Source organism: Nanorana parkeri, unplaced genomic scaffold, assembly GCF_000935625.1.
Source record: "Nanorana parkeri isolate BGI_ZX_2015 unplaced genomic scaffold, ASM93562v1 scaffold1825, whole genome shotgun sequence".
NCBI classification, from domain to species: domain Eukaryota; kingdom Metazoa; phylum Chordata; class Amphibia; order Anura; family Dicroglossidae; genus Nanorana; species Nanorana parkeri.
Genome location: NW_017308093.1, coordinates 82,782 through 108,587, shown reverse-complemented (window position 1 = coordinate 108,587; position 25,806 = coordinate 82,782). Strand labels below are relative to the sequence as shown.

The following is a 25,806-nucleotide window of genomic DNA, read 5'->3' as shown; positions in this document are numbered from 1 at the left end:
GTATAAAAATAAAAATTTTTTTTTTTTTAAAGTTATGAAAAAAACATTTTCGGTTTCGGCCCGACATTTTTTTTCATTTCAGTTTTAAAATTTCGGTGCACCTCTAGATAGAGAGGAGTTACAATCACCCTCAGCTTCTCATAGCTCATGTATGGAAGTCTCTGTCTGTATGATGAGGGCCAGGTCAGGAATAAGGGGTAGATTTCCTCACTTTAATGTCTATCTGACAGATATAAAACACAACAGGAAGTTAGTAAAAAATCTCTCTGCTTCCTGTCTATTTGACCGGCATAAGAAAGAACACGAAATTAGGGAAATAATCTCTCTACTTCCTGTCTGTTTGACGGCTCCCCGACACAGGAGGATTTGTCCCCTTCATGCTGAATTTCGGGGTGTCAGGCAGAACAGGAAGTGAAGGGATACCTCCAATGGGGACACAGAGAGCAGAGATTGTTTAAGGCAGAACTCCGGGCTCAGAAAGTTTGGAAGGATATGACGTTTTTGGGTCTCCTCACCTTTGATCGTCGGTCAGCTGTCGGTGGGTGTAAAACGCTTGGAGGATTTCAGGCTTTGGCGTCAGGACAAAGTGGCGACAGGTAAGCTGCAACTTCTGAATCTTGGCCAGGACTTCGTATTCCTAGTAAGGCAAGAGTGTCAGCTCTTGGGGCGAGGCTGCTGCAGGCACCCCCCTGCTAGTGTGAACGTGTCTATTTTCTGCGCACTCACCTTTCTCCTCTTCTCAAAGTTTAGGAGCCCGCCCTGTGAGGTGACAGGAGGAACGCATGTTATAAAGGTGCAGGGTATGGTCAGACGTTATAAAAGTGTATCACACATTGCGCCTCACCAGACTATAGACGTGGCGGCTGCATTCGTTTTCTTTATTGGTACCTGGTGATCCTGCCGATAACACACTTCCTGTCCTGGGTGACAACGCTCACTGCACTCTATCTATGGATTAGCAGTAGGGATGCACCGATACCGATACTAGTTGGGCGAGCACTCCGATGCCTAGCCTGACCCTGAATCACGTGAAGCCAGCTTCCCGACCAATCAGGAATCCGGGCAGCGCGTCATTACACAATTGGCCCGGGAAGCCGGCTCCATGCAAGTGACGAGAGAGCATGGAGCCGGCGCAGCGTGTAATGACGTGGCGCCCGGCTTTCTGATTGGTCGGGAAGATGGCTTCATGCTCCGTAGTCACCTCATGACGAGGGAGCATGGAACCGGCTTCCCAGCCAACCAGGAAACCGGGCGCCGCATCATTACACTGCGCCAGGCTTCCTGATTGGTCAGAAAGCCAGCTCCATGCTTTCTCATCACCTAGTGACGAGAAGCATGGGGACGGCTTCCCTGCTAATCGGGAAGACGGATGGCGAGTCATTACACGCCGCCTGGCTTCCTGAATGGGACTTCCGATACTCGGTATCGGCAAGTGCCGGAAAAAAAATATTGGTACTCGATACCGAAATACCGCTATCAGTGCATCCCTAATGAGCTGTGTTGTCAGCCAAGAACAGGAAGCGTGTTAGACTACAGAACACTTCCCCCTCTCCTCTTCTCCAAAACATAAGGTGGAGGGGGATGTTCTGTAGCAAGTCACAAGATGAGAGGCTGCAGCAGGGGCTGACCTGTGTCAGACATTGCTGAACGCAGCCTAGAACTGCAGAGGCACCAAGATTTATTTTACATGCTTTAAGCCGCCATCCGAGTCCAAGATGGTGACCCTGGATGATGCCTGAACACAGATGGTGCTGTCCTTCTTGAGAAAGAAGCAGTTGAAGGTAAGAGGAGTACTGGGATCTCTTGCTGACCATTCAAACCATTTTGTTATTATGAGATAAGTGGCATTAACTATGATATAAATTAAGACAGAGAGAAGAAAGGAGGCTCACCTCTACGTAGTCCGGGAGCGCCGTGTCCAACATGACAAGGTCTGTCAAAAATGTTCCGAGATAAGGCACCGTCCCCTGAGCTGGTCTCTGAAATAAGAAGGGGTGTCAGGTTTTGGCTGATTGTTTCCTGTAGGAGGTAAGGGGGCGATGTTGTCTCAGGTAATGTCCACTAGAGGTCACCATGATACAAGGCCTCACCTTCCCTTCATCTCCTATGGACACTGGATAAGCAGAGACATGATCTGGACTGTCAGCTCCACCTAGTGGCCATGATGGGGTATTTTCCACATATGAATCTAATGAATGAATTACATTCAACCTTCCGGGGAAATATCATCATAATAATATTTGTTTTTGCTCCATTCACACAGAACGAATGTACATGCATTGTGACAGGACGGAGGCTCTGCTAATTGTTTATAATGACAACCTTGTGTGTGTGTCTCTCTTTCTATTCCCTTCTCTCTCTCTACCCACCCTCTCTCTGTCTATCTCTCCCCCTCTCTCTCTCTTTCTCCTCTCTCCCTCTCTCTCTTTCTCTTCCCCCCTCTCTCTTTCTCCTCTCTATCTCTCTCTCTTCCCCTCTCTCTCCCTCTCCCCCCTCTCTCTATTTCTCCTCTCTCTTTCTCTCCTCTCTCTCTCTCTTTCCCTTCCCCCTCTCTCTTTCTCCTCTCCCTCTATCTCTCTCTTTCTCTTCCCCCCTCTCTCTTTCTCCTCTCCCTCTATCTCTCTCTTTCTCTTCCCCCCTCTCTCTTTCTCCTCTCCCTCTATCTCTCTCTTTCTCTTCCCCCCTCTCTCTTTCTCCTCTCTCTCTATCTCTCTCTATCTCTCTCTTTCTCTTCCCCCTCTCTCTATTTCTCCTCTCTCTATCTCTCTTTCTCTTCCCCCCTCTCTCTATTTCTCCTCTCTTACACATTACAGTATTGGTTTATGTTAAAAAATCTGAGGGTTTAATGTCACTTCAAGTAAAAAAAAATTATAAACTAAAAATTGATTGAAAAAAAAGTAAAAAATAATAACATAAATAAAAAATGTTTACAAAAATGAGCAAAAATGGTTGGCGGGGAGGGGGGCGCATTGAGGAACCTGGCCTTGAGAGAGTAAATCCGGCCCTGCCTGTGGCTGTCAGTCTTGCAATGCCTCATGGGACTTGTAGTGCAACAGCTGAGGTTGCCTAACAGAACCCCCAGATCCTCCTCGATTATTGGCTCCCCCAGTTATACTCCCCCTCCCATGTCTGATGCATTGATAGTTCCAATAACGTACAATATAAATGGTTCATAAACGCAGATCTCTGTTTTCAGGGACACATGTCTGGGGTCAACCCTGGTACAAAACGGGGCCCGTTCCTGGTTATCGGGGACTCCTGGTAAGGCTCCCCTGGTGCACACAGTGGCCTTTCATTATGACATTTCTGGTGCTCAACGTTCTCTCACTAAACCGTCATCGGCGTGAGCTGAAGGTTGATTTGCATAGAGGAAAATACAGTGTAAATACACCGCGATCCATATCCTGGAGAACATTGTCTGCAGACAGGAGGAAGAAAGTGCTGAATGCACACCGCGGTGTCATGCTGACAGGACTGAACTGGGAATCCTCCCCTTTGTTATATTATAAATATACAGGGTGTATGAAAATGATTCAATGAAACGCCCATTCACAGTGCATTTGGATTGTTCTATTAGACCCTCGATGTGATGCAATGTCAAATTCTCAAGACTACATGTCCCAGCATGCATTGCTTCCAGTGATGTACAAAGCATTAGTAAGACCTCATCTGGAATATTCAGTTCAGTTTTGGGCACCCATTCACAAAAAGGATGTTGTGGAACTGGAGAAAGTGCAGCGAAGGGCGACCAAACTCATAAGAGGCCTGAAGGAGCTCAGCTATGAGGAACGATTAGCTGACCTGAATGTGTTCTCTCTGGAGAAGAGGCGATTAACCCCTTCATATCCTCATAGTTCTAGCCGACCTGTGACAATGAGACTGTCACAGGTCGGCTCAGTAGATCGGGAAGTGAGCGAACACATACCGGCGTTCGCTCACCTCTCGATCCTGTCACGGCTCGATTCCCCTCCCCCCGCTCTGATCCGCCAGTGCTGACTGGTGGAACGGACGGGGGAGGGGGCGGATACAGCTGTAGCTCGCGGTATACTGAGCTTAGGGTAACGGGAGGACGCTAGTTTGTGTCCTCCCGTTACCCTAAGGAGAACTATGGGGAAAAGCCCTGACCCCATAGTTCTCCTTTAAGGTGGGACATGATCACCATGTATAAATACATAAATGGTCCATATAAAGAGGTTGGTGCCAAATTATTCACGTTAAGGTCACTGCAAAGGACAAGGGGGCATTTTTTTGCGTCTGGAGGAAAAGAGGTTTAACCTTTGCATACGGAAATGATTCTTCACAGTTAGAGCTGTGACAATGTGGAATGGGCTCCCCCAGGAACTAGTTCTAGCTAGATCAGTTCATTGTTTAAAAAAATATCTGGATGTATTCCTAAATGCACAGCATATTACTGGATATTGAGTTCTTAGAGGTATATTAAGCATCAGAGATTGTTGATCCCGGGAATATCCGATTGCCTTATGGGATCAGGAAGGAATTTTTTTCCCCTGTTGGAGCAAATTGAACCATGCTTTATAGGGTTTTTTTGCCTTCCTCTGGATCAACAGGGGGTAGCTGTGGTCATAGCTTTCTGCTTAGGTTTTCTTCTTTTTTTTTCATATCTCTGTAGGTTGAACTCGATGGACATGTGTCTTTTTTCAACCTGACTAACTATGTAACTATGATGTTACATTGTTCAGACGCTGAGTTGTAGCTCAGAAGGCAAGCTCTATGAGAGTGGGGACACCAGGAAGTGCATATTCACAGCGCTGAGTGAAATGGCCTCAGTGCATTGAGTAAGTCATTGGGTTGTGTCCCAAGGCCAAAGACAGCCCCATAGATCTCCATGGGGTTGTGTCCCAAGGCCAAAGACAATCCCATAGATCTCCATGGGGTTGTGTCCCAAGGCCAAAGACAGTCCCATAGATCTTCATGGGGTTGTGTCCCAAGGCCAAAGACAGTCCCATAGATCTCCATTGGGTTGTGTCTCGAGGCCAAAGACAGTCCCATAGATCTCCATGGGATTGTGTCCCGAGGCCAAAGACAGTCCCATAGATCTCCATTGGGTTGTGTCCCAAGGTCAAAGACAGTCCCATAGATCTCCATTGGGTTGTGTCCCGAGGCCAAAGACAGTCCCATAGATCTCCATGGGGTTGTGTCCCGAGGCCAAAGACAGTCCCATAGATCTCCAAGGGGTTGTGTCCCGAGGCCAAAGATGGTCCCCTATTTCTCTATGTGGCTGCAATACACAGGCATGGCTAGGACAGTGAAGACTTGCAGCACTGGATGTAAACCAACCCCAAGGGGTTGCGGCCATTGGATCAGGGTAATTATGCATCCGTGGATGGTGGGTTGGGTTAGCTCAGGGTAAAGGGGCTTGTTTTAAAGTGCACGTCTCCTTTACAAAAAATCACAACTTCAACATTTCTTATTTAATTTTGGAACAAGCAGGAAAAGGTTAAAGCAGTGTATTAACATGTGCATTACTGCAAGGTGAAAGTGTGTCTCACCCCTATATACATTCTGGCCCTTGCTTAAGTAAACAGCCCGCGGCTAATGAATAGCAGGGGGCTGAACCTGACAGATTTGGGGAGATAAATGTGATGATGGAGCTTCGGGGGATCACTTTCTGGCAGTTTCCTGAGACGACACACTTTAGCGCCTGCTCTTACGGGGTTAATATTGCCGGTTGGTCTCAGTTACTCATTTCCATGTCACAGTAGACTGGAATGGCAGTCATCCATGGAAGAGCTCTGTCAGTTCCCATGCTTACCGTGGAGCGAACTTGTGACGCTGACCGCTGGAGTGGGCGGGGCTCGTTGCGTGCACTGTGCGTCCTACGGAGCGGGATCTCATCCTGCGGACATGAAGACAAGTGTCACTGAGGTTGTTCTCTGTAGCAAAAACATATTTTTCCCCCCCTTGCACACCGTCCTGGTACCCCCAGGTCAGGAGAAATGGAAATGTTTCTTTTCAGTATGTAAATGTGCATACAGCGTGAATGTAGTCTATTGGCCGTCACATGTCAACATCAATAATGTGTAGCCAACACGGTGCCTGCGCCACGGATTACACGCTACTGAAGGATTACATGTCGGTCCTGAATGGGTAATTATGCACACAATGAGCGACATTCAGTCATTTGTGAATTCACGAATGACTGGCCGACACCATTCTGAACATGCGCAGCCACCGATGAATTACTCGTTCAATGTCGACATGCGTCCATTGTTGCTAGGATGCAGGCAGTTCCTACTTGAGCCACCATGCAGTTTGGCAATCAATAGGGCACATCTGCGCAACACAGTGTACGCATGTAAACATTACGCAAATGTCTACATGTGTCTACAGTGTCTACAGTGTCAGTAACCCTGAAATGTAATTTAATTTAAGTAATGTAATACTGCATTATGGCCACTAGATGGAGCTGAGGAGCCTAGGAGAGCAATACCTATTTCCAATGTTCCTCAGCTCCATCTAGTGGCCATAATGGAGTAATACATTACATTACATTCAACCTGAAAAGAAAGTACACTAAGAACGTTCGGTTTTGCCTCTATTCACACAGAACAAACATTCGAAGAGATTCACAGGGCAAGCTACCGGACAAAGTCTACACAAGAGCTTCCACTCAGGGCTGCATCGGTGGTCAGGGCAGTAGGGGTGGCTATGATGACACCTTGTCACTCGGCCCTCAATGGGCAACCCAACCCGCGATCCTATAACTAAACCTCAAAGTGACCATTATATAGGCAAATCTATGGTATTGAAGAAGAACATTTAGACGCTGACATACAATGTAGGAAATTCTCAGCACGAGATCACCCATGATGGATTGTCCAAGCTTTTGACCTTTTTCACGGTTCTGACCCAAAAGTCTTGGCTGGAAGTACCCTCGAGGATGCCGTTAGTACATAAAGGATGCCTAGTATACCTTAGTCAAGATTTCCCGACTCATCTCGTGGTTGTTCTCATCGGAGAAGATGGCGGATAACTTGTGGAAGATGTTCAGGTTGTCCCTGGGAAGACAGGAGGGGCAGTTTTAGGTGTGGAGAGTATTATCTCCCGAGAGATTCATACAGAAGGGTTTTCAATGTGGACGTCTGAGATGGACAATTGTCACGTCTGTGACCTAATGTCATTTACCTGCTGACTGCGGCCCACGTCCTCTTCAGCCGATAGATGGAATTTGACTGAAGAGCAGATAGAATGGCTCTCAGAGAGGAGAAATTCCGCAGAAACCTGCAGTACTGAGAGAGAAAGACACCGGTGTAAAGGGTCACTGCTATACTGGACGGACAAACCCTGTCTGTGTCACCCTGTGGTGGGAAGGACAGACTCCATGTAACATAGCTCCTCCTGTCTGTGTCACCCTGTGGTGGGAGGACAGACTCCATGTCACATAGCTCCTCCTGTCTGTGTCACCCTGTGGTGGGAGGGACAGACTCCATGTCACATAGCACCCCCTGTCTGTGTCACCCTGTGGTGGGAGGGACAGACCCCATGTCACATGGTTCCTCCTGTCTGTGTCACCCTGTAGTGGGAGGGACAGACTACACACCTGGGCTATGCAAATCCATTTCTCCAGCACTTTCGCCCTGACTTGGGGTTTCAGCTGAATGTCGCTCAGGACGGACGCCGTCACACACGCGGTCACCGCATTAAACTGGGCGACTGTGGCTCTTACACTGGGGGCCACATTCTTGTTCTCCTTTTTGTCACGTTGGGACCAAATGCTTCCCAGACAATGGCAGGACTGCAGCCTCTGAAAGAGATCCTACCGGAGACAGGAGCAAGATGGAGAAATATCATTAAATGGCAACTCCGCATAAACAAACAGTCTTTTACATGGCAGAATTACACAGAATACACTGCAGCTGTACTAATGTCACAGAATCCAGACAATCCGCTCTGATACCATTTATATATAATTTCCTTGGGATGCTAAAAACATTTCTGCACCTCAGAGCTGTTTATAGTATGTCAGAGTTAGCTTTTTTGTTTGTTTTCAGAAGATGATGCTGAGAGTGTCTATGCTAGAACAATACAGGGCAGAGCCACAAGAACAGAGACCCGAGCTGCTGAGAGTGTCTATGGCATAATGATACAGGGCAGAGACACAAGAACAGAGACCTGAGCTGCTGAGAGTGTCTATGACATAATGATACAGGGCAGAGCCACAAGAACAGAGACCCGAGCTGCTGAGAGTGTCTATGACATAATGATGCAGGGCAGAGCCACAAGAACAGAGACCCGAGCTGCTGAGAGTGTCTATGGCATAATGATACAGGGCAGGGCCACAAGAACAGAGACCCAAGCTGCTGAGAGTGTCTATGGCATAATGATACAGGGCAGAGCCACAAGAACAGAGACCCGAGCTGCTGAGAGTTTCTATGGCATAATGATACAGGGCAGAGCCACAAGAACAGAGACCCGAGATGCTGAGAGTTTCTATGGCATACCAATACAGGGAAGAGCCACACGTACAGAGACCAGAGCTGCTGAGAGAATACAGGGCAGAGCCAGAAGAACAGAGACCAGGCCGCATAGAGGTGTTCCAGACCTCCAAGGTCGAGACTTCTGATTCATAGCCGATAGAACAATGCTGCAGCTGAACAGCTTGGGAGGGGAGCGCCTTTGGTGGAATGACCTCTTGCCTGCCCTTCGGGAGACTGAGAGAGACCAACCTCCATGGTGAGAGACCCATTGGCCACCTGCTTCCATATAACTTTCATTGGGTGCTCCTGCACATGAACCAGGGCCCCGATATCGGCAGACTTTACCTTGGCCCATTGGCTGTGGCATAGGGAGGGCGGTTTGCTGAGAGAGGCCACCTAGCTAGCTCTGGTGCTGTTTGTAGTAGTGTTGTATATTGACATTTCTCCTACAATTGTGTTTGGTTCTAAAGGCATTACTGAATGCTATTGTTGCTCTTCTGTTGTTCAGCCAAACCTGCTTTCCCTTTTGTTGTTTTAATAAAGCCCATTTTGAAGCCATAGGTGTGTTGTGAGTTTGGGTTTAGCCAGGGTGGGTCATCGCTGGGGGAAGACAAAAAAAGGATCCATCTATCAAGCGGCCCTTCTGGGGGAGCTCTACACAAAGGAGTTCATTTAGAAATGTTCCACCCGGTGTTCTATCGAAAGCTCCAACTTGTCGAAATCTCCAACTACCTCACTGCCGGGTACTTGCAAGTTGGAGATTTCGACCAGACGGCGTTAGACTGCAAAACACAAAGACTGGCTGAGCTCTGTACAGCTGCATTTTAACAATATTCAGCAGTTGGCAAACTCGATGAGTATTCTGAAAACGCCATGCGCGCATGCGCACCGCAACGGTACAGAGCTCCAGTCTTTCTGAGCACCGGAAGTGATGTAGATGGAGATGAGGATAGGAATTTCCTATACCTCGGAGCACTAGTGCCGTATGAATGGCATCCACCCGGCCTTACTTTTATAAATTAACCCCATGATATCTGTAAATCATTGCCTGTGTGATTTGCAATGAGTGTATCACTGCATAAGATCCAAATGCTTCACAAAGCACATCAGAAGAGATGCCTGTGTCCATAGACCCTTATGCATTGTCCCATCCCCGGTTCCGCCGGGGACCCACGGTACAATTAATCAGCCGCTGAGTATACTTTAATAGGGCAAATGTATACAATTTTCTTCCCTACGTTACCCTGCATTCACTAGCCACCTGCTGTCACCTCCCTCCAGTATTCCCGGTATTATAATAATTGGTCCTATATCCTCCAGTCTTGCTATAATATCGCTGCCTCTGCTGATGTCTGCTCCCTATGCAGTCCCGTACATCTGTGTACAGTGTTCACCGGGGACACGTTTCCTGGTTACATCACCACCGTTTGTGTGCCAACCGCGACATGGGAGGCTGAGAGGAAGCCTAATTGGAGATGAGGGTGGGGAATGTGAAGCAAGAGGACACAATTGCTTTGTCTCCACGCCCTGAGCTCTGGTGAAAGAGGAGAAAGTGTATCCAAACACGCTAATCCTTCCACGCGCGATTCAAACTGCCTGCTGCCCAAAATGCTCCCTGAGCTACTTTTGTCGTGCTGATCAGCGCATTTCCCATATAGATTTCAATGGAAAGGCACTGATTAGCACGTTTTTGGGCGTTTTTAATTGCGTTTCAGCGCTGAAACACAATTAAAAGCGCCCAAAACACCCTTTCAAATATCGCGTGGAAACGGAGCTGAAACGCTGCCGCCATGGTGTGAATGGGGCCTAAAGGAGATTGTACATTCAGACTGCAATTGCAAGGTCAGCTTAATGGCAACTGTACAATCAGATTTCAACATGTATGGTCAGGTTAACCCAAAGCGGTAACATAAACCACAAACCACATGGTGACACACTTCTGTCATCCACTTCTGTGTGTCACCATGTGGTGTCAGCATGTGGTTTGTGTTACCATTATGGGTTAACCTGACCATACGTGGTCTTAAAGTTCTAAACCCCAAAATCTATTTTTCAGTATTTTTGGTATCATGCTTCACAGTTTCCTTAAAGTGGAATGATGCTCACCTCCCCTCCAGCGATCTGTAAGCCCCCTCGTCAGATCTTCTGCTCCTGGGATCCTTGATCATCTTGATTGGCAGTGCTGGGATGAATGAACTCTCACATGGGCAGGAACCTCATGTAAAATTCCACTATAAGCACATCGTTTTTGGGAAGTATCATGGTTGTTGGCCCATGATGAAAAGCCCATGGGTCATTCAAAGAGTGCGCAAGGCAGGCTGACAACTGCTGCTAACTGAGAGGCAGCAGTTTAGTGTTGTCATCCTGAAACAGGAAGGGGCCTGTTTATAAACAATTCACAGAACCATTGCAAATATCTGTTAACATTCATTCTTTGTGAATAGAGACAAAAATGAATGTTCTTAGTATTTTTTCTTTACAGGTTGAAAGTAATGTAATACTGCAATATGGCCACTAGATGGAGCTGAAGATCATAGAAGATACATTTATTTCATATGCTCCTCAGCGCTATCTAGTGGCCGTAATGTGGTATTACATTACATTAGACCAGAAAAGAAAATGTGCTAAAGAATGTTCATTTTTGCCTCTATTTGCACAGAATGAATGTTCACTGAGATTTGCAGGGTGAATGGCTCTGTGAATTGTTTATAAATTACGGACAGGATCCTCAGGTAAGAGAAAGATTCACAAAAAACTATTTCCTTAGGCCTCATTCAGATGGGGCGGATAGTTTGCAGCGTTCAGAGTCAGAAATTCTGTCCATGTTTAGAGATATCACCAGCACATAAAGAGCTAACCATTAATTTGCCACCTTAACACAAAGCAACTTTTTTTGGGAGCCAATGGGGATCCGTTCCGCATGTTGACGCACTTGCCAGAATAACACACCTCTACACTCACGCCTTGATCTGAGTGGTCCCTCAGTAGTCATTCTTGGAGCTGTGCAAATACAACACTACGATGTGCAGCCTGCATGCAATGTTGACAGCTTACCCCACCACCACTCACATATCCGTACAAGTGGGCGGGGTCTTCTTCGGCTGGGCCAGTATTCCCAATGAGAAAGATCCTTCCCACTTGTCTGTGACTTAGGGCACTGTTGCCGGTATAGTTAAGCCCCGGATGCATGAACAACAACGCCAGTGTCAGCTGACAACAAAAATGTCTGCACGCCTGCAACAGTCACTATGTAATGTGTAGAAGACGGCCCGGCACTGCCCAGTGCTACCTTTTGGTGTTTCGCTCATTTGGACAGTTACACATTAACCGTGACACTTCCAAAATACACTAAAAAGTTAATGACTGGAAGATCCAAGTACCTCATCTACCCCTCCTCTCTCTGCATTATGATTATTTTTATATCTCTGCTGAGGTTTTCGGTTAAGTTCAGAGCAGGACAATCAGAGCTGCACTGACGCCGATGATACGCTTCGCTGGATCCTGTGCCTGACTGCAGTGTGGACCCGAGTCGCTGATCACTGCCAGCAGTGTCTTCATTTCCGGTAGTCATGCCCCGGACAGGAAGATGAAATAAGATCTATACAGCCTGGAATGACTCCAATATGCTGCCGTGTGTAGACAGGACAGGAAGTGTGTTACTGGCAGGAAGAAAAGCCTGAATAAAGAAAACTAATGCAGCTGCCACATCTGTGGTCGGATAAGCTGCCGACACTTTCGTTCTTGGGCTTAGATGCCCTTTAATTATTGTTTAGAGAATAATTATATAACAGGAGTGTCATTTAGGTGTGCTCCGGGGTTCTCCTTTAGGGCCCATTTACATTTCCACAAAGTGGTAAAACGTGTAACATATACTACGATGACTTTATTGTTAAACGCACCTGCATTGTACAACGCCATATCTAGTGATGTCTGTGGAGGTTCTCATTCATCCAGGTCACGGTATACCTGTAAAAGACAAATCAAGGCAACTGGACTTGCTGTATTTTTCTTGAAGATCATCCGACCAGCTTTCTCAATTCAGAATGGCTTGTATTTATTGGTTTAATAACACCTGCTAGCTCCAATCATATCGATGCAATCAACAACTTACCCCCATGAGATCTCTGACCCTATGCTGGTTATGACAAACATATAATGTTGATTGGAGCAACGTTCACCATATTTATTCCCAGCAAATATTTTGTACAAGTCATTCCGAATTGAGAAGGCTAGCTGAATGACCAGCGAAACATCTTCAAGAAAAATACAGCACATCCAGTTGTCTTGGTTTATCTTTTACAGACATAACTAGTGATGTGTGTTGGCTTGGTGCGGACAGAGTCGCCCAAAACTGTCAGTAACACCCCCCTCCTGGCCCAGTTAGCTGTGGCTGGGGCATCCTTTGTTACATGTAGCTGCTGGGTGGAAAAAGCCCCGGCTGCATCTGATTGGGCCAGGGGAGGATGTATCACTGACAGTTTTGTGCGGGCTCCGGTGAGCTAGATTCGCCCCAAGCCCCTGCGCATCACTAACCACAATGCATGTCAATGCACTAGATTAGAAATTGTATCTTGTAATGCAATATGTGCATACAACGCATGCAGGAGGATAGCCTTGCAGGGGCGTCCCGAGGGCGGGCGTCACCCGGAGCGGAGACCGGGTGACACCCCGCCGTGACGTCATCACGCGGTGATGTCATCACACATGCGCCGTCATCTTATTAACTCCTGCCGGCGTTAATATGGCATCTTGGTGATGGACTCCGACGGGACGTTCACCAGGCGGGATGAGGCATGCTGGATCCCCTCCTCTCTCCTGACACTGTCGGGCTCTCGGTCAATGACCTAAATAATAATAAATGTGCATAATTATTTACATCCTTGACCTTAGTGTCTATAGTACAGCAGCTGCAATAATATCCATTAGTTTACTAGATTGAATCCATAAGCGCAGATTTCCTATCTAGGTCAATGACCGACTGCCTAACTTTTCTGAGGGGGTGACTCCAAAATGACTGTCGGTCATTTTGGTGTCACCCCTCCAATGGTGGCACCTGGGTGCTGGCCGCACCCCAGAAACCCCCCCCCCTTGTGACGCTATTGTAGCCCTGTTATTCACTACTGCACCTCACTTGTTGCACACACTGAGTTCCTAACCTCCTGTACGTCTGCCTAGATACCATCATATCCCAGCACCTGGGGCCCTGTCTAATTTACTGCTGTGCAGTGGCTTGTGGGAAGATCATATAAAGAGATATTGAAGGTAGTTATACTAGCTGTATTTACAATAAATTCATATGTGCATATAAACCGTAACAATGAACTTCTCTTATTTCCTCTTTTTTTTGTCTCATCAGAATACCATTGAAAGTGTTTTGTTAAATCTGTTCCATAAGTGCAAAAAGATACCTGTTGCTCCCGGCAGAAATTCAATGAGCTGATAACTTCCTGTAGTAAGCTGACAATGCTGCTCTGAGATCTCATACAAAGTTATAACCCTTCTTCGAGGACTACGCAACACCCCCACCACTACCGCATGTTATGGAAAAAAGGAGAGGATGAGGTGTTCCGTAGTCCTGTCCTAGAGTGACAAAACTGCTTCTCCATCGGTACAGTTAGTGACCGTTCCCACCCTAGGACAAGAAGTGTGTTACTGTCAGAAAAAGGAGCTGAAAAAAGAAAATATATGCGGTCACCACATCTTTGACAAGCTGCAATATATATTAAGTTTCTACTCTTGGGTTTACGGAGACTAGATAATATGTAACTAACAGGGTTTTATTTTATCTCTGCCCGGGAAGGGGTGTTCTCCTTTAAATGTCCCACTGGTTGTTTTGAGTACACAGCTATTTTGGTCTGTTTTGGATTTTAGCTTCAGTACAATTTACAGCTGAGCATTTTGTAATGTTTTTTGTGTCAACAATCCGTTGTGCTTTGCCTCCCGCAGGCGTGTCCTTACTGCCACCGCTCAGTCCCAGGTCACAGCTTGGGCTGGAAGTCACTATCATAGTACTCCAGAGTGTGTGATCCCTTTGTTACAACATTCACTTGGCAGGACCGGGTGTATAAGGTGCCCAGATAAATTATACCCCTGTCCACCCAGAGTTACACAACCTTCTCTTCCTCTTGTAGTGATTTATACATGGCCTAGTTATAGTCATGGAAGTTTTGGCATGTTGTGTAGCTGCAATACAGATTGCACCATATCTGTGCTGGTTCTTCTTTTTTATCCAGGTCATAGATAAATGGATGGATGGTTGTTCCAGTTTCCCGAGAGGACTACTGGTTCGCAAGAGGCCATGGATAAATGGACGGATGGCTGTTGCAAATTCCAGAGAGGACAACAGACATCCCAACTCTCCCGGACGCTGCGGAAGTCTCCCTCTATAAGATAGCGGCTCCCGGCCGCTCCGGGAGAGAAACATTTTCTCCCGGAAAGGTTTACTCTGCTCGATCTAGCAGAGTAAACCTTTCCCTGTTGTCTGTTTTGTTCTTTTTTTATTCCGATATCGGAGCTGCCGGCCGCCGTCAGAGAAAAAAAAAAGACAGCATAGAAATGAATAGTTAGGCTCCTATTGGCTATTTAAATTTGCAATAGCCAATAGCGGACTAGTTATTGCACCCGCCCACTGCTGCTGTCAATCAGCAGAGGTGGACCTGAAGTTCTCCATCAGATCCTCCTCTGCTGATTGACAGCAGCAGAGGGTGGGTGCAATAGCCAGCTTGCTATTGCAAATTGAAATAGCCAATAGCAATCTAGCTATTCATTCCTATGCTGGGTTTTTTAAAAAATTATTATTCTGACGGCAGCAGCTGTCAGAATACTAAACAAAACCCCCAGCAGATAGCATGGGAAGCAACAACTTCTTTGCTATCTGCCATAATTTCTGGGTGATGCTCTCCCCCCCCTCCCCGCTGATGGCAGAGGTCACCTCCCTGAAATGACTTTTTTCAGGTTGGGATCCTTGGGACAGCTAGTTCGCAAGCGGCGTGAAGGAGGCCATCTACATCAAACTGGAACAACCATCCCTGAACAGAGGTGGGAACCTTCAACCCCATCTGTCCTCCACATATAATATCGTTTTAACGTCTCTACCTTGGTGTTTTGACAACAATTCACGCCTCTAGCCATGTGACTTAAAGGATCAACACTCTGTAGACTTTCTGACACCAAGGATGAGATTAAGCAGCGATATTGCAATATCAACTAAAGTGGAATCTTTCTTTAGCAAGGTGTCAATACAGGCAGAGTCATCGGAGTAACAAGGGCCTAACAGAGAAAACTGAGGTCACCCATTTCCTATGGCAGGTAAATCACAGAAGTGGCTTAATAAAATGCCAGATCCTTTGTCTGTGAAGGTTCTTGTTTATCCAGGTCTTGGTTTAGCTAGTATTCCCCAGGTTATTTGGGGACGCTGATATGTCATTACAACTGGGCGGAGCCAGCTGTGAGATCACGGATGGCTCCGCCCAGCTGTAATTTGCTGGGTGAAAGTCGGCCTTTGGCAGACCATTCGCCCCGCTTCGGCTGTCACTTCGGCTCAGTAGAGCCACAGCATATGCCTTCGGCTCGGCCGAGCCACTCGGCCGCCTTCAGCTGCTATACGGGCTATTGTGAATAGCCTGTACAGCAGCCCTTTGGTTTGACTGAACCGAAGGGCTTCGGCGGTCGAAGAGAGCCAAAAGATGAGCCGAAGCTACGGCTGGATCCTTCGGCTCCTACGTGAATAACCCCCTTCAGTTCCATTGAGTGCGAGGAATATTCTCTCAACGTTTATATCCACACAGATAGCGAGACACCTTAGGCCAGGGGTGTCCAAATTCCGGCCCTCCAGCTGTGGTGAAACTACAAATCCCATGATGCATCTCTCTCCGGGAGTCATGTCTGTGGCTGTGAGAATCTTGCAATGCCTCATGGGATTTGTAGCTCCACCACAGCTGGAGGGCCGGAGTTTGGACACCCCTGCGTTAGTCCAATCACCATGGAATGTGTAGATGTTGATTGTCCAAGAACAGAATGGGAGATGGGAAAGTTGTGGAACCACCCTGATCTAGTTTCATAATCCCACCCGTGGTGTCAGGAAGTTGCACAGATGTTAATTCCTCTATTTACATGGATATTGGTGTGAATTGTTGTCCAATCGGCAGGGTAGACATGTTAAAACTGCCTTATATGTGGAAGACAGATAGCGTTGAATAGGGGCAGGGTCCTTTAACACCCTCTGTCTTCTAGTGCTTCTCGTCTTCCAGTACTGGGTATCTTCCTGACACTCATCGGAACTAAACAAGTGGCTTGGAGATTGTCTTCAACTTTACAGAACAAGCCCAGTTGAATGTGACTAACTACTACTAGCTATATCAAGACCTGGATGAAGGAGAAGCTTCACAGACATATAACTGAGAACAAAAGCACTTTTTCTGCACAGGCCTAACTAGAGAGGAATCAGGTTAGTACCTTCACAGTAGGAATGGTTGGGGAATGACGTAATATATGCAAATTTGTAACCAAGTACTTACCACATCTATGAGGGTAAGTTGTTCTGCTACATCCTGGGGTGGGTATGACAATAAAGAAGTACTATTTACAGAGGTTTCACAGTCTCCCTCTGCTGGTCGGGTTATGTGCCTCCAATCTGATGTAAGAAAAAGAAAATTAGGGTAAGGAACAATCCTAGAGTGTGCTCAGACTCTGCAAATAGCGGATCCTACCGTTCTGTGATGGGTCCTGCTCCCCCTCTTCTTCTAGATTTTTAATAAGGCGGAAGAGCTGACTGGATGTCTCTCGACAGTCCTTGCTTAGGTAGTGGGAGATGAATTGTAAACACTGTGGAGAGTCACGAAAGTCATGAGGGTGTCTCTCCAACCAGGTCTGAAGGAGACCACGGACCACCCTAAAAACGAAAGTGAGATCTTGTCTGATCTTATAGACAAAAATGGAGATCCTTGAATGGCATTTACATAGCTTTCACCCAACACTCCTTTCAATGTAATGTGCCTCATTTGCAGCCAAATCCCTCTGCCCTCCTCAGATGTCCCTCTTCTTGGTCTAACGTATAGACCTCTTTAAGAATGTATTATCAAACTGCCAGATGTGTTACTACACCTTTCCTCCAACCTCTAAAGAACATTTTAGTAGCTTAAAGGGTAAAAGACAGCCCAACGGGCTAAAATTATTTTCAGCATATGTGGACTTAGAGATGGAGATCTCAGTATGGGTCAATATGTGTCAATATGGACAAACTTCATGATCACCCATTTTGGAAACAGCTTACAGCATACCAAAGTAATTAGTAGCTGGAAAGGTAGTGTTACTCTGCGGCAATAATGTTACAAAATTAGATTTAGAAAATCCAATCACTGCTTTAAGAAACATTCATTTAAAACAAGGAGCCCATCAAATCTCTAAACACATGAATAAAAGCGCCAGTCCACCCACAGCTGATATTTCATTGTTTGTAGTAGATGCTGCAGTTCAATCAACTTATAATTTTTTACATCATTCAGAGACTATTTGTGAGTTCCCGGGTCTACAAGCCTGTTGTGCCCATTACGAGGGCTTCCCAAAATGTGAGGAGATGGGACACACAAAGGTGGCTGGGGACACCCAAGGTTGAATGGGGATAGAGCCATTAATGAAGCTCTTGCACCCTTAGTACACAATAAGAAACATACAGGGGAAATTTATCATTCTAGAGCAGTTGCCTATGGCAACCAATCAGCATCTCTCTTTATAGCTGTAAAGAATAAGTCAAGGCAACTGGACTGGCTGTATTTTTCTTGAAGACGTTTCACTGGTCATCCAACCAGCTTTCTCAGTTCAGAATGACTTATACAAAAATTATCTGGGAATAAATATGGTGAACGTCGCTCCAATCCACATAATATGTTAGTTGCAACCAGGTGTTGATTGCATTTGCATAATTGGAGCTAGGAGGTGTTAGTAACCTGCCCAGAGAGAGGTGTTAAAATCTCTCTTTAGTTTGCTCAGTTGAGATTTGAAAATTGGACAGAGAAGCTGATTGGTTGCAATGCAAATCTGAACCAGATTTGGTAAATTCCGCCCTCAGTATTCATTTCACTGAAAGAGATGTAAACGTTCTGTAAAATTGGGTTTATTTTGCCATCATACATAGAAATAGAGCACATTGTAGTTCCTTTTATTTGTAGGAATGAAGGACCCCACTGTGAGGTCATATAAAACAGCTGTTGGTTGGGATGCATGGCCTTTCCTTCTACAGAAATATTACAATGTATTATATAGATCATTGAATTCCACAGAATGTTTCCTATTTCCTAGAATGAGTCGTACATGGATCTAGTTAGAGGAGGCCACCAGACACTGCAAGGAACATGATGTGCTCCAAGTATGTCAGTCTGTGGTTCACTGATAAGATAAAGTCAGTTTCCTGGTTAGTACAGTTGTTCAGGAACAGTGTGAGTGCAGCATAGGACCGGTATGGGACTGAGCTATCCCCAGTGTTCCAATCTTCCTTTCAAGAAATCCTGACAGTAGTGGGACGGTAAAAGGGTTCCCTTTTGTACATACAGTATCAGTGGCGTAACGATCGCCATAGCGACCCAGGCGGCTGCTATGGGGCCTGGGCACAGGGGGGCCCGGCCAGGGCATCCCTCTGATGCCGTGCGGGTCGCCTGGGTCGCTATGGCATATCAGGGTACTGGCTGTCAAGAGGAACGTGCCTCTGTTAGATCACTGATAACCTGTCAGTGATATGTGCAGCAGCGCGTTCTTCCTCACATCCGCCGCTGAGCTGTGTCAGTGGCAGCCAGCAGCTGCTGCAGAAGAGACTGGACCCGGCGTTTGCAGCGAAGGAGGAGGCAGGGCCTGGCACGGCGACCTAAGAGCAGGAGAGGCCAGTGATATAAGAGGAGGCGGGGCCCATCGATAGAGGAGAAGACAGGGCCAGGCGATGAAAGAGGAGGCGGGGCCCGTGGACAGAAGAGGAGGCGGGGCCCGGCGACCACGGAGGTGGACCGCGCTGACAGGTAAGAGATGTGCAGCCCACCTTAGACCCTGCAGAGCCCGTCATAGAGAGTCTATGGCATCCTAACCAACCCGCCCCCCACAAAACACCCCCCTACCCACCCCTGCCATGCATACGCCTATACGACAGGAGCGGAGCAACACTGTGCAATACCAATCACACAGTAAACAGAAGCGTGGCGTTATCTTTTGCGTGCTCAAGGGCAGGGCCGGTGCAAGAATTATTGTGTACACAGGTGTAGGTGCATATTTCTGCTGTCAGTGCTGAAATGCAAGGCCAGTGGTAGGAGTTTTGCAGCACAGGACCTGCTTTGGGCCCAACAACAATGATTGGGCCCTGGGCAGCTGCCCCTTTTGCCCTGCGTTAAAGACGGCCATGGTGGTATCCATACATTTATTGTAACAAAGGATTGAAAATAAGTGGACTGCATCTCAGGCTGGCTTTATTGATATAGCAGTAGGAAAGGTCGGAGATATTTACTACCATGTCTGGCTTTTGTACTTTAAGGGACCCTTTCTGAAAATATATACTGAGCCCGCCATTGTTAAAAAAAAAGTTGGATACCTGTGGCTGACCCTCTGGTTTATTTGTATGGTGAGTCACTGCTGCAGGACAGGCATGCAGATCTCCATTCCCCTCGCCTCCTAGTACTCCCAGTTCCTTCCCTGAACCTACCCCTGAAGCTATTGTTTTTTTAAAATCCCAGATGTATATGTATATATATTGTGGCAGGTCATGGCAATGTCACGGTGTAGTAAGGCATCTTTGGCACCCAGGACTCTCAGCCAGAGGGGCTGAGAGGGTCCAGAATGCCAGAGTGTAAACCATTTTATGAGGAAGAACCTGGCTTTTCAGATTCTTCCGGAGTTCCTGAATTATATCTGGGATCCGGAGCTCTGTAGATTTCTTAGAGCTCTGGGTGGGATGGAATCTCCAGTCCTGGGACCAGGTGTTGCCAATGACCAGCCTGGGCTGATCAGGTGGCTGAGAGCAGCCTCATTAGGAAGCCAGCCCAGAGCTCAGGGGAGACAGGACTATTAATGCTTTCTTTACTTTAACCAATAACTAAAAAAATATAAATCAATCTAAACGTACTCTTCTAAAGCCAGACCAAAAATAGATGGATGCCTGCTGGTTGCTATGGGTTATTGTAATTAAGAAGTCTGTTGGGTGAGGGTGCAAGCATGGCAGAAGCAAAGGGCTCCAGGTGGTTGGTAAATCAAACACACCCAATAATGTGAATAAATGAATTTGGAAATTACAGCTTTCCATGATAGATTGCACAAATGGTGAAATCAGCTTTACTGCAGGAGGTTTAGGTGACCTATATTGACACCAATAACACTAACCTCTGCACAGATGCCGTGTCTGGAATGGGGCTCCCAGGAGATGCCGATTCCTTGTCGACTAATCTTTCCAAGCGTCTGTGTGCAAAAAAGAGGTCAGATATATAAGATAACACACTTTTATCCACAGTCATCATAAATGGTACACACCAATCAAAGTTGGAAATGTAGCCTGGCTGTACCTAGGGGATCTAGGAGACCTGGAAATACTTCAATCCACCAATCCACTTCAGTGCGGGGAAACCTCAGGTTGTGGATAATCAGAGTTCTGAGGGCACCTAATCCTGAACAGAAATGATCTAACTATACAATTATGCATGACCCCAAAAGTTACAAATAAGTCATTTATATCCCCGCTCCACCCAGCTAAACACTAAAGGAAACATAAGAGGGCACCAAAGAACAGTTGGACAGGCAATGTTTCCCTTTTTTTGGCCCAGCTTCTTCCAGCAGGAAGCTCTAGTTGACTAGACATTTATGTTTATGCGGGGGAAGAGAGAATGGGGTCAGCAAACCCAGATCGGGGGAAGAAAGAATGGGGTCAGCAAACCCAGATAGTTCCATGACTAACTTATCTAGGGGGGGGGACAATAGCAATTAGGGACGGTCTCCTGAACAGTCCTATTGCTTTGTCCCAAGAGAACAGATGTCCAGGACTTTAGAGACATTAGATCAGGGGTGCCCATTAGGTAGATCGTGATCTACCAGTAGCTATCAAAGCTGATGCTGGTAGATCACGAAGGGTGTGAATGGCGGCCCCTTTATTCCATTTTGGTATATTTATTTAGCTGTGCACACATGATTACCTATTAGCCTGAGTCTGGTGAGCCAAGCTCCCGACACCTTTCTGGTGGATACTGGTGGTTGAAGTGCTTTGTATTACATCAAAGAATATTAGTTTACACAGCCTGTTGCACTACACTGTCTGCAAAATACAGCAAGGTGAGCCAGGAGAGAGCGTGAGGAGGGACAGCTAGGAGAGCAAAGAGAGCCAGCCAGGAGAGCAAGGAGAGACAGCCGGAAAGAGAGGAGAGCCAGCCAGGAAAGAGAGGAGAGACAGCCAGGAGGATGAGCAAAAAGAGACAGCCAGGAGAGAGAGCAAGGACAGACAGCCAAGAGAGCGAGGAGAGACAGCCAGGTGAGAGAGAGCAAGGGAGGGTTTTTTTTTTGTTGGTAGATCTCATGTAGCTCGTCATTTGAAAAGTAGATCTTAACACAAAAATTGTGGGAACCCCTGCATTAGATCATCACGCAATCTGTCTCAATTTGAGAGAACAGGAGACCAACGTTTAATGCCTACCAGCAGATGTGTAAGTGGTATCCTGAAAAGGGAGACAAAGAAGGACAGGATAGAGTCTCAGGTGAGAGGAGACAGAAGGAAGTTCTCAGAGATGGAGAGGGGATCACACCTGTCCAGCAGCAGCTCCAGGACCTTTTCAGCAGAGGTAAAGGCACGGTAGGTACTGAGAAAAGTGGGCACATAGCCAGGATCTGTGCCCTGGTATTCCACCAATAGATTCTCTACCAGCTTCTGCGGCGTCCCTGCACGTAGGCTGCGCACCTTACACGTCTTATAATGAACATAGCCTGGAGAACCAGGGGTGACCTGAGGACAATATAAGGAAGTTATATGGGACAATAAGAAGATTTAAAAGTAGACAGAGAACATGCACCAATCAACAGGATAGCTCCAACCAGGAAATACGTGTGCATGGCCAAATCTGTTAAAGAGCACCTGTTGAGTTGATCAGTCCATCATACTGGTATGAGGAATAATGAGGGACAAGACAGAGGAGGCAAAGGATGATATATGAAGCAGCGTATTTTATTACCAGGAAGTCTCCAGAGGGTCTTTCTGTTCTCAACCGCCTCAGTGTCACACCATAGACTGCCCCATCTTCCACCTCTTCCCCCCACTCCTGCAATGGATTCTGGAAAGAGAATAAAATGAAAATAATAATGAAAAACAGAAATAAAGAAGAGCTATATTATAATATGGAGTCTTTCCACCTGTGGTCCATGTACCATGTAATGCTGGATCAATCAGGGGTACATCTTCCAGATTTTAAGAAATCAACAGCAAGAGTCATTGACTCATTGTCTTATAACTCTTCCATGTGGCACACTCTCTGTTCCATTCATGAAAAGTTCTAAGATCCAAAATATTTGCTATGTATTTGGGGTCCGTGTTGACCCCCGGTCATCTTCTCCTGAACACAGTTCAAACTTTCCTTCAAGATATCATTGCTGAAGAGAAGAAAGGACTCTTTTGCCTCACGGAGGGGGCAGAAGAACAGATAATGTAATCAAACCTCTTCTGATTGCCTGTTGGCTCCTCAAGCTGAACTATGCCTATTGCCAATAAAAGTTCCTGAAAGGAAGGGACATTCCCTGACAGGGGACTCACTCTTCCTAAATTATTCAGTAGACTATTACGCAGGTTATAACAAAAACATGAAATACGTAAGTCTGTGTATAGGGCGGATTTACTCTCTCTGCTGCCCCAAGGCCAGGTTCTTCAATGTGCCCCCCTCCTGGCCAAACCCCCCCAATGGAGAATGGCAGACCTGCAGGCTGCATGAAAGTGATCTAAAACAAGTGGTGGCTTCCCTGCTGTACAGTTAGCTCGGCTTGCCCAAAGCAGGGCTCTGTAGAAAACAACTAGCCGCCCGGCGCCCAGAACTGCGTGTCCAGGGCATCATGAGATAGGAATTCCACACCCCTGCTGCCCCTTTACTCCCTGCTGCCCCAAGGCCGATGCCTTGGTTGGCCTTCTGGGCAATCCGGCCCTGTTTATGTATGGACCGTTTCAAATTCACTAGTTGGTTCTTCTACTTGTACTGAGAATAAAGGGCCCACATACATGGGATGGTCGTTGCCTGATCTTGTTGGTTACCAATGGATTGAAAGACGATGTGGGCATTGCGTGATTTCACCTGACACCCCCCTGGCTGACTCTTTCCAGAGGAAGAATCTGTTGGCCGGGCTATGTTCCTTGGATGTTCCTGGCTCGCTGGTATTTAGACATGTGCGATTAATTATGTTCCGAATCAAAATTCGTATGAATTTTCACGAGATTTGGACATTTGGACACATCCGAATTTCCGAATCCCAATGCATCTCTATGCTTCCGAATCCGAATTTCCGTTTCCTTGGTGCCTCCTAAAGCCAAAATAGACACAAAAAATCGTCCAAATTTTCATTCGGAACAAACAAATTGCACATGTCTAATTGTCAGGAGCCCCCGGCTATGGCACAGACCTGCCACCATTTGTGGTATAGACACAAAGGACTATTTGTACATAAATATCTTCACATTCCAGAATTGGGGACAGACCCCGGCATACAGGTTAGCCCAGGACCCCTCCTCTAATACGGGTCACGTTACAGGTGAATAACTAGTTAATTCTCCACATCTCTCCCAAACTAAAGTTGCCCGTCCGGTTCTGCCAGCTTCCCCTCCCCCTCGCTGTCACTTTCTCTGCCTGTTCCATGAACTCGCCAATCTCCGATCAGCTAAAAAGTCTGGCACTTCTACCGTAACTGTGCACAAGGGTGACAACTGCTTCTGGGTCCCAGGTAGACTTCTAGGCCTGGGAAACATTGTTTTTAAAAAGCTTTGGTCCCTGGAAATGGGTTCTGTGGGCCAGGCAAACAGCTAAATACACAGATGAAAAACACATAAAAGAGATGTTTTACCTGCCGAAGGATTTATATTTTCTGTACATCCAGTCCTGAGATTGAAACATCTCTGCCACACCGCACAGCCAGGTCATTGACACCACTTGGTGTGGCGGGGGGAAGGTCATCGGCCCTCTCTAAGCTACAAAACACTGGCACAGAGCTTACAAAAGGCTCTCCATTAGGACTCCGGCACGCGATCAAGGCGGTGGGAAAGCCCAGGCAAGGTATCTATCAGCATTAGAACAGATAGACTATCAAGAGAACCTGTCACTTTTGCCCATCCTACAAAAAATTGGGTTTCCCTATAAAATGTTTATGGCAGGTCACAATGTGAGAGGTTGCAACAGCGACAGACCTTTGTCAGAAGCTGGATACAACGTGCGCGTTGTATCCAGCAACTGACAGGTTATGCAGAATGTCCTAAACAGGAAGGGGTGGGGCAAATTTAGATGGGGGGGTGTCCGAGTTTTGTCTTGCCTAGGGCAGCACAAAATCAAAATACACCACTGCACTTCAAGTCGCATCAAAATTCATCTGACAGGGGAAATTCCCCCATCTGCACCATTAGATGGGGCTAAACGAGATAAATTCTAAGCGTGTACTGTATGGTCAGCCTAACATGTTTGGTGGTGAGCTTTATACTTAATCATTACTCAGCATGTATGCACTTGGTATGAAAAGTATGTCTGATGCTAAGTTCACAGCAGTGGCATGTGTCTGCCCTCTAGGACATGTCTACCCACTGGGAGGTGTCTAACCAATAGGAGTTGTCTACCCATTGGGAGAAATCTGCTCACTAGGACCTGTCTACCCACTAGGACCTGTCTACCCACTAGGAGATGTCTACCCACTGGGAGGTGTCTAACCAATAGGAGTTGTCTACCCATTGGGAGAAATCTGCTCACTAGGACCTGTCTACCCACTAGGACATGTCTACCCACTGGGAGGAATCTGCTCACTAGGAGCTGTCTAACCACTGGGAGGTGTCTGCTCACTAGGACCTGTCTAACCACTGGGAGGAATCTGCTCACTAGGACCTGTCTAACCACTGGGAGGAATCTGCTCACTAAGACCTGTCTAACCACTGGGAGGAATCTGCTCACTAGGAGCTGTCTAACCACTGGGAGGTGTCTGCTCACTAGGACCTGTCTAACCACTGGGAGGTGTCTGCTCACTAGGAGCTGTCTAACCACTGGGAGGTGTCTGCTCACTAGGACCTGTCTAACCACTGGGAGGTATCTGCCCACCAGGAGCTGTCTACCCACTGAAGTGTGTCTGTCCACCAGGACCTGTCAACAACTGGGGAAGGGGGGGGGGGGGGGGACGAAGGCCCAGC

General features: G+C 46.9%; 1 protein-coding gene across 1 annotated transcript in view; it reads right to left on the bottom strand.

The window, feature by feature from the left end:
• The window catches only part of RGL3 (ral guanine nucleotide dissociation stimulator like 3), a 50,963-nt gene that overhangs the window by 7,806 nt on the left and 17,351 nt on the right, over positions 1–25,806 (bottom strand). The window contains exons 3-14 of the mRNA XM_018571745.1: positions 22,619–22,717; positions 22,196–22,392; positions 20,790–20,864; positions 17,147–17,328; positions 16,955–17,070; positions 7,562–7,777; positions 7,147–7,250; positions 6,935–7,019; positions 5,774–5,857; positions 1,893–1,979; positions 727–759; positions 516–637 (exon numbers count right to left, since the gene is read on the bottom strand). Of these exons, the coding sequence (XP_018427247.1) occupies positions 516–637; positions 727–759; positions 1,893–1,979; positions 5,774–5,857; positions 6,935–7,019; positions 7,147–7,250; positions 7,562–7,777; positions 16,955–17,070; positions 17,147–17,328; positions 20,790–20,864; positions 22,196–22,392; positions 22,619–22,717 (1,400 nt within the window). The remainder of the gene's footprint in view (positions 1–515; positions 638–726; positions 760–1,892; positions 1,980–5,773; positions 5,858–6,934; positions 7,020–7,146; positions 7,251–7,561; positions 7,778–16,954; positions 17,071–17,146; positions 17,329–20,789; positions 20,865–22,195; positions 22,393–22,618; positions 22,718–25,806) is intronic.